The following is a 17,015-nucleotide window of genomic DNA, read 5'->3' on the forward strand; positions in this document are numbered from 1 at the left end:
ATGATATGCGCCATATTTGTTATAGGCCCGCTGATACTATTATTGCTCTATCCCTTTCAATTAGCCGAGGATTCCTATATTTTCCGTCAAAATTATGTACGGGAAGTTCGTCAATATGTCCTTTGGTTGAATAACGTTGGAATGATAGAATTACGATGAATCACCAGATATTTCCACAGGGATTTAGATTCTTATTCTCGTAGGAAAAAATCCACAGGCTGGATTGAAAAATCCATACGAGTCATGATGCCGAAATATTTCAATAAATCTTAAATCGAAGGATGAGAAATCGCGTGATGAAATTTCAAATAAATTATTGTTGAGGAATAGAATAAAGAAAACAGTTTTGCTTTGCACAAATGGGTAAACTTTATTAACCTTGTAGTCCTATAAATAAATGCGGAAGATCCGTTCCTGTGAGATCAAGACCTTCGCCATAATAATACATCGTTATTGAGATAACGTTGAAATATATAAAAAATTGTTACGCAGTCGTTGGATTTATCTAAAAATTTGGAGCTGTTCATTCAACCATCGATTCACATAACTTTCTATCGAGCCAAACTGTTTCACTCCAATCCATAAATTCTAATGAAAAATCTTGTTGCTTGCCTCTGATTATTGAGGACAATGATTAAACCCAAATTTGATTAATTCGAAAGCGTCAAATTCTCAAACAACTTCATTGGTTATTGGTAGATAATTGACTTTGGTATTGAATTCATCCGATAAACTTTTCCATAAGAAACCACTTTGATGTGGCTCTAGTTTTTTTTTCTTCTTCGATAACTATATGAAACAACAATCGATAGATCAACACTCGATTAGCTGTGTGCTCATTATGTATAGAAAAACTTTTGATTAGTACGCAAGTATGGTTATGTACAATACAATAGTAAAAATTCATCAAGATATTGAAGTGATGCGAAATGCAAATAATTGATATAGTTCTCTCGAACAACGGTTTTTATTCCCCTTTTCGATTTGACTCATAACCTCAGGTAAAATTTTTGCTCGCCGACTCTAAGTTGTTTCCTATTGCATGATCATCGTGCGACTACTAGACTACTTTGCTCAATAAAAAAAGAAATATTATATCAATACATCTGAACTTTGTGTAAAATCATCCACCGATGGTGTACTCAACGTCAAAAATCACATGAGCGAAATAACACTGTCAGAAGAAGAAGGAAACCGCAAGGGTTCATGAATTTCAATTGAAGAGAAAAATAACAATTGTGCTTAGCTCTTAAAGTAACTTCATAGAAGCGATTGGTAGTAGTGAAAAAAAGTATCGTTTTCCAAGTTTACTAAAACAATTCGATTCATGTAAACTTTTCTCTATTACTCAATAATCAAACAGTTGGGGTGTTGAATATAATTTTGGGTTATATAAAAATATAATTATATATATGTCAGTATATATCTTTCCTGTTCATGATCTTTTTTTTATGTTTCTCTTCATCATTTATAATCAGAGTCGGTAGAATTAAAACCGGTACAAGTAGTTATTCCATCATCTATGGCTTCATTTTCATTGGAGGTTTATAAGCTGATACAATAAATGCAGAATGAATTTTATAAAAAGAAAAAAGAACAACAAATCTTAGCTCTCACCCTTTGCCAGCAAAAAATTAAGCTAAAATTGTGGCAATATTATAATAAATGTTAAAAAGAGCTTCCGCCAACTGACTTGTACCACTTTTATTCACGACTTATTACTTAACATTAATTATCAGAAAATACCGTGTCTAGAGCTGAGATTAAAATTCCATATTTCCTATCTTCGCCTCGTTTACTTTTGATCCGTTATATTGGAATTAAATCCATGCTCCAGTCACATACAATTTGGGCTAAACATTACTGATTGTGAGTTCAGAGCCCGTTTGATTAGCTGAAAGTTCATTCGTAATACGAATCAATGAACTTCAAACTATTTATCACCTAATTTTCATATGCATGCCAAAACATGTAAACTTTTTTCGGTTCGTTACAAACGATGTATAGTTGAAAAAAAATTTCTTTCTTTGATTTCTATTCTCTCTGTAGTAGTTATCGTGAAAGCACTGATAGGCTTCAGAAGGTAATATGTACATCAATTGTCATCATTCATATTAGAAAATATCTATGGCAGTAGTTTCGAGGAACGACATGACGATATCGCAAAAGAAAAATTGTTCGTGCTTTTAGGTATAAAAGGAATATTCATTGAGTGTTCTGAGTGATACAGTAAAAAAACGTGGATCGCGTATTTACAAATAAAAACAAATGTAACATCAATATTGTAAGTTGGCAATATTTGGCATTTTGTATTAGAAATTTTTTTTAAACCTATACCTATTGTGTAAATTTTCCATTAAAATGGTGAATTCATTCCGAGTTTTGTACCGAATTCCAATCGAGCTCTCTTCTGGTATCTCACGTTCACTCTGGAAGAATAAATGCGGACACAATTGAGGCATGGAAAAAATTTCACTTTGCACATTAACTGCTGAAAGATCAAAATAACTCACTTTATCTCTTGCCATTTGACTAGTTCATTCGTTGCGAAAGCAAGGGGAACGGAGAACAGAAAAAAAAGTGGCAAGTGCAGCGGAAACGCTTTATATATTTCGGATTTTTCCTTCCAAAACGTCCAAAACACTGCTCCAGAAAATAAAGCCTGTATGCAGAGCCTGGGAAGAATTCACGAAAAACATAAACGTCATGAATTTCAAAGAGAGAAAAAAAGGGGGCATGATCTACTCACACAATAATTGCGGTTAGCACCCAAGTCAAATTTTTTACCGGTGGTTTCCTCCAAACGGAATATTCTCGATGAACGAAACTAATCGATATCGTAACTGTAAGACAAATTTTGTTGGGATAAATCTTTGTACTGTTCAAATATTGACACGATTTCAGTAAGATATATTTACCAAAGTGTAAAACTGCGACGACTAAAGCAAAGTGTTGGGCAACCAAAATGCCTTGTGGGTTCGCGCCCCAACCACCCCATGAGACGGTATCATTGAGCTTTGGATATACGTAAAGACAATTGGAATCACCATCCAAAATAATCGGGCACATATTGGCAAGTATAAGGCCCTGCGACAGCACAATGGTGATAATGGTGGGCAGAAATTTGCTTCCGTAACACCACAGAACAAATAATGCCACCTGTTATTTAAATAGAAATAAATTGAAAAATGTTTGTCAGCGATCCATTCCGGCTTCTCTCTTGTTATTGCGACAAATTTCCAGAGTCTGGTTACCTGTCCATTGACTAAGCACTGATTTTTTCCCGTTGCTCTTTGCATTATAGTTGGGTCAGTCGGAGTTGCGACGAGGGAAACCGAAAGCAGCGGAATTATCAGGCAACTCAACCACATAACTTGACCGATTGAAAATAACGGTGGTAGCATAAGAAAACCAGACAAAAGTTGCGCCAACGATGCAGTTACTACGCAACATATCCAAAACTGTACGCTGTTCCATACACACTGCATATAGTGGCGTGCCTGAAGAATTATCATTACGCATTGAAACATACGCAGATTACACGAAATATTCATAGGCTAAACTTTTTTCTACCTCCATAACCAGGTGGTACAAGGCAACGGGATCTTCTCGCCTGATGCTCAGTGAACAAGAGATGGAATTCAAAGCTCTGCTAAGGTCGACTGGAGAAGGTCCGTAATCTTCCCTAGGTGCAGTCATTACTGGTACTTTCTGGCAGACTTGTGGATACAGAGGTTCTACGGCAACTCTAAAAATAATAATCTTGGTGATTAAAAATCGAAATACAAATACTATGAAACCACAGCGATGAAGTGAAAAGAAAAAAAAACGCACGCAGCGTCGGCCTGCATGAAAATTGGCATATTTTCTGCATTTGCTGAAGATCCAAGCACGCATACAACTTCTCCATAATCCTGCATAATGTGCAGCATTTCTCGTGTCACTGTAGTGTTGCAATCGGTGAACAAAGAAACTAGTAATGGGACGTTATCGATCAGCTCTATATGTGGTCGTATCTTGTCTATTCCTCGTGGTAGTTTAGCCTATTTAAATAAACAAAAATATGAAATAAATAATTAAACAGGTTACATTTGTCGGACTTTTTTGTTAGTAGCTAAGTAAAAAGCTCACCCTGTTAGACATGTCAAAATTAACAGGAGCACTTTGCTCTGTGCTGTCGGTGAGACAGCTCAATGAACGCCAGGCTTCCTGTCCTGATCCCAAATCAACACTTTGAACAAGTACACTGTCCTCGCTTTGCATTGTATCCTGTTCCCTGATAAGTGAGGAGAATGATCGGTATTTATTTTTGTCTTCTAAACAGCGAATTCAGAGAATTTTAAAAGATTTATAATTTTCATTAAACCCTGAGACATTTCCTTAGCGATTGACTCCCGAGGGAAATCGTATTGAAATTCTCAACAATGGGTCGCAGATCTGTATCAAAACGGCTCGTAATGCGAAACACTCGTTGCAGGGAAAACCAAACGATCCGAAGATGAGTATTGGCAAATTTACAGGCACTTTTGAGTACACAATCGAGTTAATCGAGTTAAAATAAATCGGGGAAAACTTCAATATAGGATCATTCAGGTTTGAGACCAGGTGGATCGTGACCCGATTCTAGTTATGATCAAAAAGCAGTGGTACAGCTACTATGTACCTATGGCTCATCGCGCTTTTTGGCTGCGTTGGTTCAATGTCATTCCACTCGGTTGCATCGTCGTCAAATTTCACGGTAGTAAATTCTGTGTTTATAGCACTCGGTGCTGACATACTCATTGCTCGGCTATTATCCAGGTTACTGCTGTAATTTAAATATAATATTTGACGTGGTGATTTTAGGTAATCTATATTGCTAAAATTCATTGATAACTATTCACTAAGAATACCGATCTATAAGTTCCATCAGTGCAGATTAAAACTTAAATGCATGTGGTGGAGAGAAAATTAATTGAATAAAAAAAATGTAATATACCCCTGAACTATTTTCCATAACAACTATCGTATGATTACATTATTCCTCACAAACAAATATGGTACAAAGTCTCTTATTCTATGCCTAATTTTTTTCCTCAGCCTTTTCGCCTGAGATTCTGATAAGCATGGGTGAAAAGAAAAAAAACTGATGGTGTATGAGAAAAATTTGGCTTCGGCGTTGTTTTTTTTTTTTAGTCATTATTAATGAAATTGGTATGTAGAGGATAGAGATGACGTACCGAGGGGAGATATGGTTAAGCAATTGGCTCGCCTCGTCCATGCAGGAATTGTTATGCTGGTGAGATCGGGCAGAGGGTGTGGGTGAGGACATAGCTGCGGCTTGGCTCACCCAATAACCCACAGGACTCTCCGACCTAATATCCGCGTGTTAGTTACGCACATTCAGACACTTATTAAAAACGTAGAAAACATTGATTGATTATACTTCATAAGCACATAGCACAGAAGCACGCTCGAGAGAAACTACTCCATTCATCTCTAGACGCAACAAAGCTATTTATAAAGTTTGCTAATTTGAAAATAATTCGCAAACACGTGAGAACCTGGAATTTCTATCGAGCGGCGCCCCTCAAGAGTTTCACCACGTACGTAAATATCATGAGTGTATATTAGTAGTCAAGATTAGAAATATGCATTATTCAAGTGTGACCATGTACCTGAAATACGTAATGTCTGGTAAAATGAAACACTTGAAAAAATGCATATATCTGATGTGGCATGTTATTAAGAGACAAAGATGCAGAATCAAACAGCAATAAACATAAAAGCGAAGCAGATAAAAATTTTTGCTAGTCAAGTAATTGATGGCTGATATATAGATTTAAAATTGGTTGCAGTACCTGGCCCTTTCACTCAAAAGGGAAATGTGGCAATTCCATCCACTTTCGAGTCCCATTTTCTCCGAAAATACCCTCGACCTCAACTCATTTTCTTTGCTAAAGTGAACAAACCTTATGCAGGCTCTTTCAAGCTGTTCAATCAATTGCACCTATAGAAATATGGCGGGTTTAATAAAATTAAAATTCCAGCATTGTGGTTGGTTCTAAATTCCGTGGGGTAAAAAAGTTAGCCATTTTACCATGTCTGTTTGGGCCTGATACTGCATTGTAACCATCCCAATGAACACCTGGTTGCATTGGAGGTCAAAACATCCCTCTACGTCATTCACCTCCTCGTCTTTATTGTCGTTGCATAGAAGCGAATCTGTTATTTGGATTAACGCGAGACAGTAGTTAATAAAATGAATCTTATGTACGCGATACCTTCCCCCCAATCACCAAATTCTCCACTACTTACAATGAGTACCTATGTTAAATTTGCGCAACCAACCCAAGCTACCCATTGCCTGACATAGAACTTGAAATCTTTCAACATATAGTTTCCAAGTCGTGAAGTCAGAATTAAAAGGCTAACCAGGTTGCCAAAAAGTTTTGTAATGGAAGTTTTGATTGAATTTTGTAAAATTCTTACCTGTTGAGTGAAACTGTCCAAGTATCCCTTTAACTCTGGGGTCCAGAACGTTCCTGAAATCCCAAGGCAATGGAGTCGGACTACGATGCGGTGTGTAGAGATGTTTACTGTCTGCAGGTAATTCCAAATATATATTGGACAATTTACTATTGACACTTCGAGTCAATGGTCTATAGGCAAATGCCGTACAATACGACGTCAAGCTTGTGCGTTGATAAAAGTCTTGAACCTTCTTCCTGTTATTAAATAACAGTTAAGCTACAATTACACATATCGAGTCAGAAAACAAAAGATCAAACACCTTATTTTGAGTATCATTCAATTCCCATTAGTTGGGATAATTGTTTGATCACCTGTCGCTGGGGGACAGAGGGCATAGATCATGGCCGTCCCAAAATTCGATGCACGAATCTAGAATTATGTCCGCTGTTCCTTGTGCAAGAAGTTGCAAACCTCCGCCGGTTCTCTCTTTAACCACAACAGACACCATATGGGGGAAAGGAAATTTGAGCTTGGTCGACAGGCTCAATGACCTTGCGAATTTTATGTCCCTTCTCACCATTTCAGGCTGCTGCAACAAGGTGATTAGTGATTATTACTTTCCAGTACGTCGCGTAAAAAACTTCAAGGCAAATGGTTAAAACAAGCAGAGATACATACCACGTGTCTAAAAGTCGATAGCTGTTCTTCCAGTTTAAATATCTCCTGGGCTTGATCTTGGAAACCAATTTGTTTCGCTAATTCGCACAAGCATCTATTGTAATATTGAAAAAAGAAAAGCCAGATTAGATATTTTTTGTAACATACAGAAACTTTCCCATCGAAATCAAGTTTACAATATATTTAAACTCTGCTATGCGATACCTCCGATTAGTAACAGGGACGAGATTCTCGTTGTATAAAGCTTCGCAAGTGACATGACAGCAAAATTGTGTGTAGTGTTCCTGAGTCTCCATGTTACACGTATTCAAAAGAATAGCCAGGCCGAGGGGTTTGAGCGAATTTAAATGCTGCTTCCAAGTGTGATCGTCAAACTCTAACCGAAAAGGTAGAGCGTGATCGTGTGTTAGATCGAGAACCTCAGCCACAGAATGAGACATGTCTGAAAAGGCATAATAAATATTATTCCATCAGGCGAACAATGATTTTTCAGTAAATAAGTCAATCAGGACTCACCATGTTGAGCATAAGATATTTTGCTCGATTCATGTCGTCCTTGTTCGGGTTGAGAGGAAGCTTGTTCAGCAGCTTTTTCCACGCTATCGTTGCTACAGCAGGAATAATATAGGCGATGAAATTTACTGTCAGTATGAGTTTTTTATGACGCGAAAATGAGCTCACCTGGAAGTTTGTGACACCGTGTTTGCATTCCTAAGAAAAAATACTTTCTCTGCCGTTGGGTTTGGCCAGGATAATATGCCTTTTTTGTCAACGCAACACAAGGCCTGAATATAAAATAAGAAGATCACAAATAACATCAATTTATTCTTATAAAATCGTAAAACTCACCGTAACGGATCCAAAAACGTGAAGTATATTCGCAGATCTGGACATCATGTGCTCTCTACCAATGAAAATATTGACAAAATACTGCCTAACTTCTGACCAGTTGTAAACTACTTCAGGACTGGTTGGTCCAGATATATCAGCATCTTCGAAAGGATCTACAAACTGAAAGATGGCTTCATAAGTCTACGGATTGACTTTTTTCCAAATACTCGCATGACATTGCAAGTACAAACTGAAATGTCTTCGGATAATCGATGATTAACAAACCTGCGTTTTCTTTGAGGACTGATACAACTTGAACAAGGCCTTGAATCTGGCCATTCCAAAACAGTTTAAAGCAAGCCAACAGGCGGGAAAAACTACTGGTAACAAAGGAAGTGTGACGGCTATTGGTTGAAGTAAGAATATTTCAGTCCACTGACCGATGCCGACGTATTCCGATAGGTACAAATAACGAATTAAATTGATGAGTAATACTATAATTAAAATAATAGGGTAGGCTAATTGCTCGATGCAACAAATCATAACTAAATGACGTTCGCGGTTGTGATATGTAACTGGTCTGTCCAGCGCTTGATCCAAAGCCAATTTGAGATTTGCCAAGTATGGCGTTTCCTGGAGTTTGTAGATCTTGTTTTTTAATGGGGTTCGAGTTTTTGGAGTGGAAAATATCTCGTTGGCACTGTGGACTGGTGGACTATAGACCTCCTTTGCATGGAGCGCGGGACCTTCTTCCTGAAAAAAACAAATATGCTTAGCTTCATTGTGAACACATGAGCACAACTTTTCTTGGTTCAAGCAAGCTCACGTTGTAGGGAAGGCAGTAGCCCGGGACTTGCTGTCCTGGTTTGATTATAATTACATCTCCTGCAACAAGCAGTGCCCAAGGCAAATTCACAACTTGCCCGTCACGATAAGCCCATTGCAATGTAAGGCAGGGAGAAAGAGGGCTGCACAGATGAGGGTAGTTATCGATATTCCATTCACATGTGAATTTGGCTCCTGTAAAAATTCAATTGTAATAATGTAGAAATCTGGAATGCTTTTGTAGGTGAATGGGACATCATTTTTTCAGCAATTGGAAAATAAAGTTGAATACTTGCTTTGTATTTCTTCTAAAACTATTTTCACCCGGTGTAATATTTCATGGTGGCGAAGTTTGTTGTCACTTGCAACCAGAAAAAAATTTAGGGTAACGAGGCAGCAGATTATTATCCCTGAGGGGAGTAGAGATCTGTACCTAAAAAAAAATAGGGGAGAAAACACAAAAATGTGTCGTTAAAATTATGGTACAATAATTTTGCCACAAATAAGTTGTGAAGGAGAATACATTGAAGAAAAAAAGAACCCAGCTTCTAACCATGATTCATGGGCTATGCAAAAGGTGACGATAAGTGCAACTGCATTCAACAATAGAGCTAACGACGATGTCCAACAAAGGGTTGTGTACTGGCTGCAATGATGAAGCGAATCCTTCAGCCAAGCCGTGTATCTCCTAGGTGATGAGATAAAAAATCAGACTCTGTGCATTTTTTAAATTCAAACAGGGCCTATTATTATTATTTTTTTTTAACATTATTCTTCACCAGAACGAGATTGATAATTCTATCTTGACTACCTATTTCTTATATAATCAATCTCGTATTCTTCTACGATGCGCCTGATATCTCTACCCAGTATATTTAAGGCCTCCCGCGTAGTCAGGCCTGGATTTTCCTCAGAAAATCTCCCATTCTTTTCAGTTTCCATTTCCATCTCTTCCTCATCATCTCGCCTATCACCCTCCATATCTATAAAATTGATATAAACATCGAGTAGAAATAATAAAATAGCAGTTACTGTTTTAATCAATTTTATTCAATTGTTGCAACATGACAAGAAGACCCTTGTAATCTATTGACAGTGGGGAAAAAAATTGGGATCATAAAAGTAATGTCGGATCTTCTTGATCTATTGTTCCATAGACAGTATGACATTGTTTTTGCAACAAATAAAAACATTAAGTCTCGATACGCTTCTGACAGAAGTAACAACGTGCAGGTGGAAATGTCTGTAAGCCGGAGGTATAAGCATGATTGTCAGAAGAACTGAAGTTGAGGCTGCTAGCTATGGGGGTTTAGGTTGAATCGAATTCGATTATGCTTCAAACAATCGTCAAACAAACAGATTGAGGTTAAAAACGCGAGTTACGTAACATAGCAACGTACATACGTACGACTTATCAATTCAGCGGTGGTTTGACGTTTTTCATCAACGTTTTCGCCACTTGTTAATTTTTGTCTTTATTCGCCTACCTTCTTCTCTTCATCAAAATAGTATGATATAAATAATGCGTCCGAGATCCGATCTAATGATAAATTTAGGATTTCATTTATCTAGTATGGTCTCAACGGATAAAAACGGCGACACATTCTGTTTTGAGAGATAATTTTGATAGCTTCGTTGACAACATTATCGAATTTTGCCCAGAGATCGTATCTGCGATCCTCGTTTTAAAAGAAATCACAATTTTCCACACATTTCAGCGCCCGAAAAAGCTAAAAACGATTAACGAATTCTTCGAACACCGCGCATGCGGCTCTTTCTCATCTCAAAATATAGAGGAGCAGCTGTGATGGAATTCAAATGAGATCACTACAAGACGTGCGAATTTGGAATTTAAATTTTGCTCACCAAAAAAAGGAGAAAAATAAAAAAAATTGACGTTTCATGACATTTGTAACGGTCGAATGACCTCCTGACAATGAGCTAAAGAAGATTATGTATGTGAACGGTGCGTTAAGTGCCTTTTATCGGATCGCGTGCTCTTCTGAAGAAGAAATATACCTGCGCTGGCCATATAATCATAGAAATTCTATTTTTACTATAATCATATATATCCGCATCACGTGCAGTAGCAAAGCGGTATACTTTACTATGACAGACATATTGCTGGTACTTTGTTCATTAATAACGACCATTATCAGCTCCTACGAGGTTTGATCAGCTCCTCCCAACTCTCATATAACGGCATACACAACTGCTGGTGGCCTCGTTAGATCATTTGCCCTCCCAGGTGCCTCATATTCAAGGACATTGTTCACAGATCACCGAATACCACCCTAGTCGCTACCCAGGGAACACAAAGAATTCCTGATCACTAAACATTTATAAATCATTTTATGAATTTCCATAAAATGAACAAGTTTCAATACTTCTGACATGAGTAAATGAAAAGAATTGATTTATTTGATTAGATGATCAAATAATCTGAATTGAACTGAATTCAAGTCAAAAAATAATTTAAGGAGCATATGCGCCAAAGGAAAGATCCCTCAAGCCTAAGGTGTAAATGAAATAGCAGCATTATTTATAAGTAGCATGGCTAACAAGACAGAAAAAATTCTATGAGGCAATTCTACCTGTTATTAGTATTAATGATTATCCTCCTTTTTTTTTGTTCAACTTTAAATGATTCAATTTTGTGAGGAATGGCGACACAGATAAATTGCAATCAAGTTTGAATGTAGATCAGGGCATGCATTCGTGTGTTTTACCCATGCGTATTTCCTCTTCAAAATAATGCCCCAGGCAGTTAGCCTAGAGTGGACTGCTGTTACGAAGTGGGGAACTGGTTGACCAGGAAGCTACCTGAGAAACACAAGTTATTTAAGTTCTTATAGTTCACTGCCACTGTCACTATCTCAGAGTTCAGATATTTTGCATACCTGTAGGTTTAGCTCTAAATCAAATTGGAATAAATTTAAATTGCTAAAAACAATGATGATGATAGAAATAAAAGTGTTTATAAAGATGTTGGCATTGTGACAGAGCTGTGAAAGTTTCTTCCATATGAGTTTAACTTTGAGTAACATGACAATAAACTGCCGGTGATTGATGATATAAAGAAACCTGGACAGTGGATTGTGGTTTAATTTTGAGTTGTGAATAAATTAACAGAATGCTACGACTTCTGATATTTTTTTTCTTAACAGTTTGTTGGATGATCCTAACGGAAGTCATGGTTTTGGGACAAGTTTCTAGCACAGAGTCAAGTGCAGATTATCTTTTTAACGTAATTAATCAGATTCAAGAGTACAATAGACCATCTCCATTGAGTATGGACAGAACCACAGGCCCTGGAGGTGACGTTAATCATGTTAAAAACCTGGCACAAGCAGCTTTGACTGACCAACAACAACAACAACAAAATAAGATACCGCGTCCAGAGAAACCCACCCTGTTTCACTACCTTTCCTTTAGCGATAATAAAAATCAACCCGGCATCGGTGATTCAACAGTTGTTCAGGATGATCAAAGATTTGCCGAATCTGTTGTCCCTCATTATCAGGTTTGATAATGCTGAAAAAAAAATTTATTTATAGCTTCAAACATAATCTCTTTTGATTATATGTGGTACATTCAAACTAATTTTCATTGCTCAGGTTCGAGCGCCACAGAAGATTTTTAAACCAGTTCAAATGCTGAAAGATCCTCCGTCTCTCGGCTTAACACGCAATGATCTGGCAATGCTTTATAGAACAGCCCTGCATCAGGGTTCACCGGTAAAATTATCTTCGTTTTCAAATCAGCCAAACTCTGCATTAGCTCCTCAAATTGTTGGCAATCAACTTAGGCTAAATTCTGGCCACCCAGGATACTATTACTATTTTTATCCACTTAAAACATTCATGAATGAGATTCAGGGTGATCAAGGCTACACCGCAATCGTGAGACACTAATTACTATACTTTTATCAACGTTACGTATATTAGATTCACATCTCTATCAAATTGAATATCATGATCATTTTCAGCAACAATCTGTCCAACCAGATAATTTCAACGTGGCTACAGAGTCGTCTGAGAAACAGGTGTCAAATCCCTTGTTTGTGGCAATAAGTGGTTTTGTAGGAATGGCTTTGATTTTTATGGCTTCAGTGTTGTTTATGCCAAGATTCGGGAGTATGGAGTCAAGAAATTCGTCGAGCAACTTTTTTCAGCTGTCTAGAGTTGCTTGGGAAGCAATTGAGGGACGAAATTGTTCGGAAAGGTTTGCTTGCGAACTCAACAGAGTTGCGGTAAACATGGAACTGTCCATACGTTCGCGTAGGTAAGTGATAGAAATGAATTGCGTTAAAAACTTAGATGCAGGTCAAAACAGTACTGATAAAAATGAACTTTCAGGATTTTGGAGAACGTTGTACCCAACAATCTCAGAAGACATATGATCAGAATGCGTAAATCAAAGAAGAAACGGCAAGAATGTAGACTAATAAAATGTAGATGTGATTAGGTATTTGCATTATTTTTTAGACACAAAAATCACCCACAGAAAACAAATTTCTGGTCAAGGTTCATGCAAAATAGTTAAAATTTTCAATAATATTTATTGAATAAAATTATTATTCATCTAGACTCATTTATTCATTCATTTGCCTATGCATTAATTTATTTATAAAAAATTTTCAAGTCAGTCCATTTCTCATTTGAAGTTGAAAGAATGAAGAATGTTTAATCTCTAAAATAGGTAGGTTCATACTTAAATGAAATAAGTTGAAAATACTCCTCTCGGGCCTGCGACAGGAATAATGAACCCTTCTGATCTCGACTGCGTGGATTATGAATTGAGTGAAATATCTTTCAAGCGACGCCTACTGCGTGTCATCCTTTCAACTTTTGCTTCTTCCGTTACTTCACATTCTTGTTGTCGTCGCAATGCTAGCCTCCTGGAATAACCTAGTGAAGAGAAAGAGAAAACAAACCTCTTGTTAATTGGATTCAGGAATATTTTAGAATAATAGGATAAAGATTCAAAATACTCACGTATAGTTGGTTTTTTCATCTCATAGAGTGCACCCAATTGACATTCGATACGCTGGAGAGCTTTTGAATTTTCTAGCTGCTCGTCCCTGTATAAGCAAGATGTGAAGAGCAATGTGAGGACACAAATTGTCAAAGAGATCTTACGAAACATCCAAGTTATATATGACAATTCAATCTGTAAAATGAAACATTAGGAACCAAAGAAAAGTACTTCTTATAATCTTGTTACCTTAACATCATCTGAGTTTCCTTTGTTGTAATATTGAACCAGCATTCTCTCCACAACAACATTTAAGCTCAGGGTAATGAACATCGTAATTCTTGCCTCTGCAGTTCTTTTAGAAGAAGTAAATAGCCCACAGAGGATGCAGGAGACTGTGTAGAACACAATAGATTGAAACCACGAAACTTCACTGACAATCCAATTTTGGAAGACGTGAACGTTAGAGAAGATTTGATGCAAGAGTTCACGTTGTTCGCTTGCGTTTTCTCTGTGAAATAATATGATTCCGGTCCATGGCTTTCATCTGTTTGTGATCCATTTATAAGTATAACTGATGAGCAATTACGAAAATATTCTCACTTGAAATCGGCTACCATTGTAGTAACAGTTTCAGCCGATGATTTTATAACGGATCCAAGTTGCTGTCCATGATCCAAAAGTTCATTTTGCAGCTTTAAACCTTGTTTTTGACTTTCCAACATTACATTCTGCATTTCTGAAGCCTCCAGCAGTTGTTGATTCATGCGAGATGAAGCATGATATAATCTAATAGACAAAAATTAAACTGTGAAGAGATATTCTTAGCGCTAACTAGATGCAATACTCACTGCTTGATAGTGTGGTCTGTTTCTGACTGCCAGATTTCTTGATTAAGGAAATAGCAAATGTTCATTGCCTGAGTGAAGAATGTGCTGTAGACCCCAAAAGCACGGTCAGACATTTCACCGATGCATTCTCTGTAAGAGCAAAAAAATCCTCTGTATGATTTGGCGAGCATCTAACTCTAAAGTAAACAGAAGTTGGTCAACCGTCTATCGTTTTCCTCTTTGGTAAGGATGCAATCATAGGTAGCATGGCCAGAATCTTCTAAGAAACAATTTGTCAACTGCAATGCAAGAAGAGAGTGTTCTCGGTCATTCAATTTATCACAACTAGCCTTAATTCCTCGTAAAACGTTGTGCCAACACTTTCCATGGTGCGGTAAAGTTGATTTAGCTGAAATATAATATACAAAATAAATCAATAACTACCTCTTAAAAGATATATTTTGTTTTTCTTCAAAGGTTTATTGTCCACTTCGATCACCTTTCAACAACAGATATTCTTTTTCTCCGGTCTCCTTCAACGTGAGGCCAGCGTCGTAACCGAAACAATGTGGAATTAAGTATAACTTAACAAATAAGGCAATCATCCTGAAATTATTACGGAAGTGATTACATAATTAAAATGTGTATTATCTGTACTAATTAAAATGGAGCATAAAACTTGAGACATTGTTTGGTAAGAATTAAAATTCTAAAGCTATTCTAGGTTATATGCATGCAAGGTTGTTGAGTATGTGATTAAAAGAGGTTTTTTTTATCAAAAACCAATTTTAATAACGTAGAGAATTGATCGAGAATTTCAAACGAATTGTATTTTGAAAAATCGACGTTATCAACGCAGTAAAAAGTGACAGATAATCAAAATTAAGTGATGCTTTTTTGTCAGCTGTCAAATTTTATTGTTATGCACTAATGAAGTTCGAAACCATGAAAAATTGAAAAATAAATCTACCTAGCAGATCTTTTCATTCACAAAAACTGCAATTCAATAACAATACGATGGATAAGGAGCAAGATTAGTTTGACGAAGCATAACTTTCAAGAGATGAGAGAAATCGTTCGTTAAATTTCGTGATTTGAACCGGTGATTTGAATCACCAGACCCCGGAATACGCAGCGTTGATTGGCCAAGATTATTTAAACTATTTGCAACAAACAGCGCCGCGTTTCAACCTGTGATGTAAAACTGAACTATATTTAAAAGGACTATTTTTAAAATCCAATTTAAAAAACTAATATCGTACGTACATAGAATGAGTTTGGAATGCAACGTCTTGATATAACTTTTGTTATTCCCAAGAATTGTCAATGTTCTTAGGGCAAAGTAGATTAATTACTACAATTGCAATTAATTGGAAAACTTTTTTTTTTTGGCAAAAATCATAGGAATTATCTAAAAATTGTCGATTGTGATTATTTTTTACTCGTTCACTGTTCCCAATTTTTTTCCTATTATTTTTGTAATTCAAGTATAAAATCGAAAAATGACATGCTCTTTTTTTGACTTAAAATTGAAGTTGAGTCGGGGAGCCCGAGTTTTGCTGGAGTCAGGTAGCCAGCAGCGTAGCGCTTTGTTGTGGGACGTCACCTTCAGGGCTGAGCAGAGGTGACGCCCCACAACAAACCGCGTGCCCGTGGCTACCTGACTCCAGCTAAGCTCGGGTTTGCTGGTGAATTGAGAAATTCGAATATTTCGACCCATGCATGGATTGCGACGAGTCAAAGTGGGTCTACGACTAAAGCCAATCGATATGTCTTAATTTTTCTGCTCCCAACAGCGAATAATTGATGATTACTCGCTCGATTGCATGAGTAGATGATTTTGGTTTTCAGATTTGGATTCCTGAGCTGATTATACATGAGATTACTCTTGAAGAACCAAAAAAAAATTCGATTTTTGACCAAAGAATAAATCATATTTTTAATAGGGTTTAATATGCTTTTCTTGCGTATTTTGATCTCAGGAATCCGAATCTGGAAGAAAAATTGATCTATCTCTAAAATTGACCGAGTTATCGCCAATTTTCAGCTTTTTGGGGTCAAAAATAAAAAATTGATTTTATAGTCTATATTAATGTAATTTGAGCTCAGGGATCCGAATCCGAAAGAAAAATTGATCCATCTGCAAAAATGACCGAGTTATCCCCATTTTTTCGCATTTTTTACCATAAAAATGCAGATATCTCGAAGGGAAAAAATCGTAGCTCAATTTGGACAACGGATTCGTGTTCCTGAGGTCAAAATACATCAGAAAAGTGCCATACGATCAATTTTAAAAAATAAAAATTTTTGGCCAAAATTTGAAAAAATCGTAAGGGGTACCCCTTGGAAAAATCTCAAATTTTGGCCAAAAATTTTTATTTTTTAAAATTGATCGTATGGCACTTTTCTGATGTATTTTGA

The 17,015-nt window shown here is 36.8% G+C and overlaps 3 protein-coding genes across 11 annotated transcripts; 1 reads left to right on the plus strand and 2 right to left on the minus strand.

Annotated features, from left to right (window-relative positions):
* Window positions 1–344: 344 nt before the first annotated feature.
* LOC105687386 (transmembrane protein 94) lies at window positions 345–10,792 on the minus strand. 6 transcript variants are annotated; one of them, XM_020853122.2, is made up of 25 exons: window positions 10,654–10,792; window positions 9,599–9,770; window positions 9,341–9,475; window positions 9,084–9,220; window positions 8,789–8,982; window positions 8,248–8,715; window positions 7,981–8,142; window positions 7,813–7,916; window positions 7,648–7,739; window positions 7,336–7,573; window positions 7,132–7,225; window positions 6,825–7,042; window positions 6,472–6,707; window positions 6,080–6,204; window positions 5,841–5,989; window positions 5,220–5,354; window positions 4,664–4,807; window positions 4,132–4,276; window positions 3,835–4,043; window positions 3,574–3,748; window positions 3,255–3,500; window positions 2,919–3,159; window positions 2,750–2,843; window positions 2,514–2,675; window positions 345–2,429 (listed from the first exon to the last, which is right to left on the minus strand). In XM_020853122.2, the coding sequence occupies exons 2-25, from the start codon at window positions 9,766–9,768 to the stop codon at window positions 2,357–2,359; spliced, it is 4,146 nt and encodes a 1,381-aa protein (XP_020708781.1). In that variant the 5' UTR covers window positions 9,769–9,770; window positions 10,654–10,792; the 3' UTR covers window positions 345–2,356. The 6 variants fall into 6 exon arrangements, with proteins under 6 accessions (XP_020708781.1, XP_012258438.1, XP_012258437.1 ...); XM_012403015.3 differs by lacking the exon at window positions 10,654–10,792 and adding an exon at window positions 10,275–10,614 and having other exon boundaries at window positions 6,825–7,039; XM_012403014.3 differs by lacking the exon at window positions 10,654–10,792 and adding an exon at window positions 10,196–10,614.
* On the plus strand, window positions 10,676–13,376 carry LOC105687270. Its single transcript, XM_012402736.3, has 4 exons — window positions 10,676–12,310; window positions 12,405–12,689; window positions 12,776–13,071; window positions 13,146–13,376. The coding sequence occupies exons 1-4, from the start codon at window positions 11,921–11,923 to the stop codon at window positions 13,252–13,254; spliced, it is 1,080 nt and encodes a 359-aa protein (XP_012258159.2). The 5' UTR covers window positions 10,676–11,920; the 3' UTR covers window positions 13,255–13,376.
* LOC105687266 lies at window positions 12,183–15,746 on the minus strand. Of its 4 annotated transcripts, XR_007278697.1 has the most exons (9): window positions 15,565–15,735; window positions 15,094–15,200; window positions 14,817–15,003; window positions 14,616–14,744; window positions 14,368–14,553; window positions 14,014–14,275; window positions 13,785–13,959; window positions 13,501–13,697; window positions 12,183–12,321 (listed from the first exon to the last, which is right to left on the minus strand). XR_007278697.1 is itself a non-coding variant. In XM_012402735.3 (8 exons), the coding sequence occupies exons 1-7, from the start codon at window positions 15,579–15,581 to the stop codon at window positions 13,805–13,807; spliced, it is 954 nt and encodes a 317-aa protein (XP_012258158.2). In that variant the 5' UTR covers window positions 15,582–15,746; the 3' UTR covers window positions 13,369–13,697; window positions 13,785–13,804. The 4 variants fall into 4 exon arrangements, 3 of the variants coding, with proteins under 3 accessions (XP_012258158.2, XP_048512318.1, XP_012258157.2); XM_012402735.3 differs by lacking the exon at window positions 12,183–12,321 and having other exon boundaries at window positions 13,369–13,697; window positions 13,785–13,870; window positions 15,565–15,746; XM_048656361.1 differs by lacking the exons at window positions 12,183–12,321; window positions 15,565–15,735 and adding an exon at window positions 15,418–15,495 and having other exon boundaries at window positions 13,373–13,697.
* Window positions 15,747–17,015: the final 1,269 nt, after the last annotated feature.

The sequence above is a fragment of the Athalia rosae genome, chromosome 5, assembly GCF_917208135.1.
Source record: "Athalia rosae chromosome 5, iyAthRosa1.1, whole genome shotgun sequence".
Lineage (NCBI taxonomy): Eukaryota > Metazoa > Arthropoda > Insecta > Hymenoptera > Athaliidae > Athalia > Athalia rosae.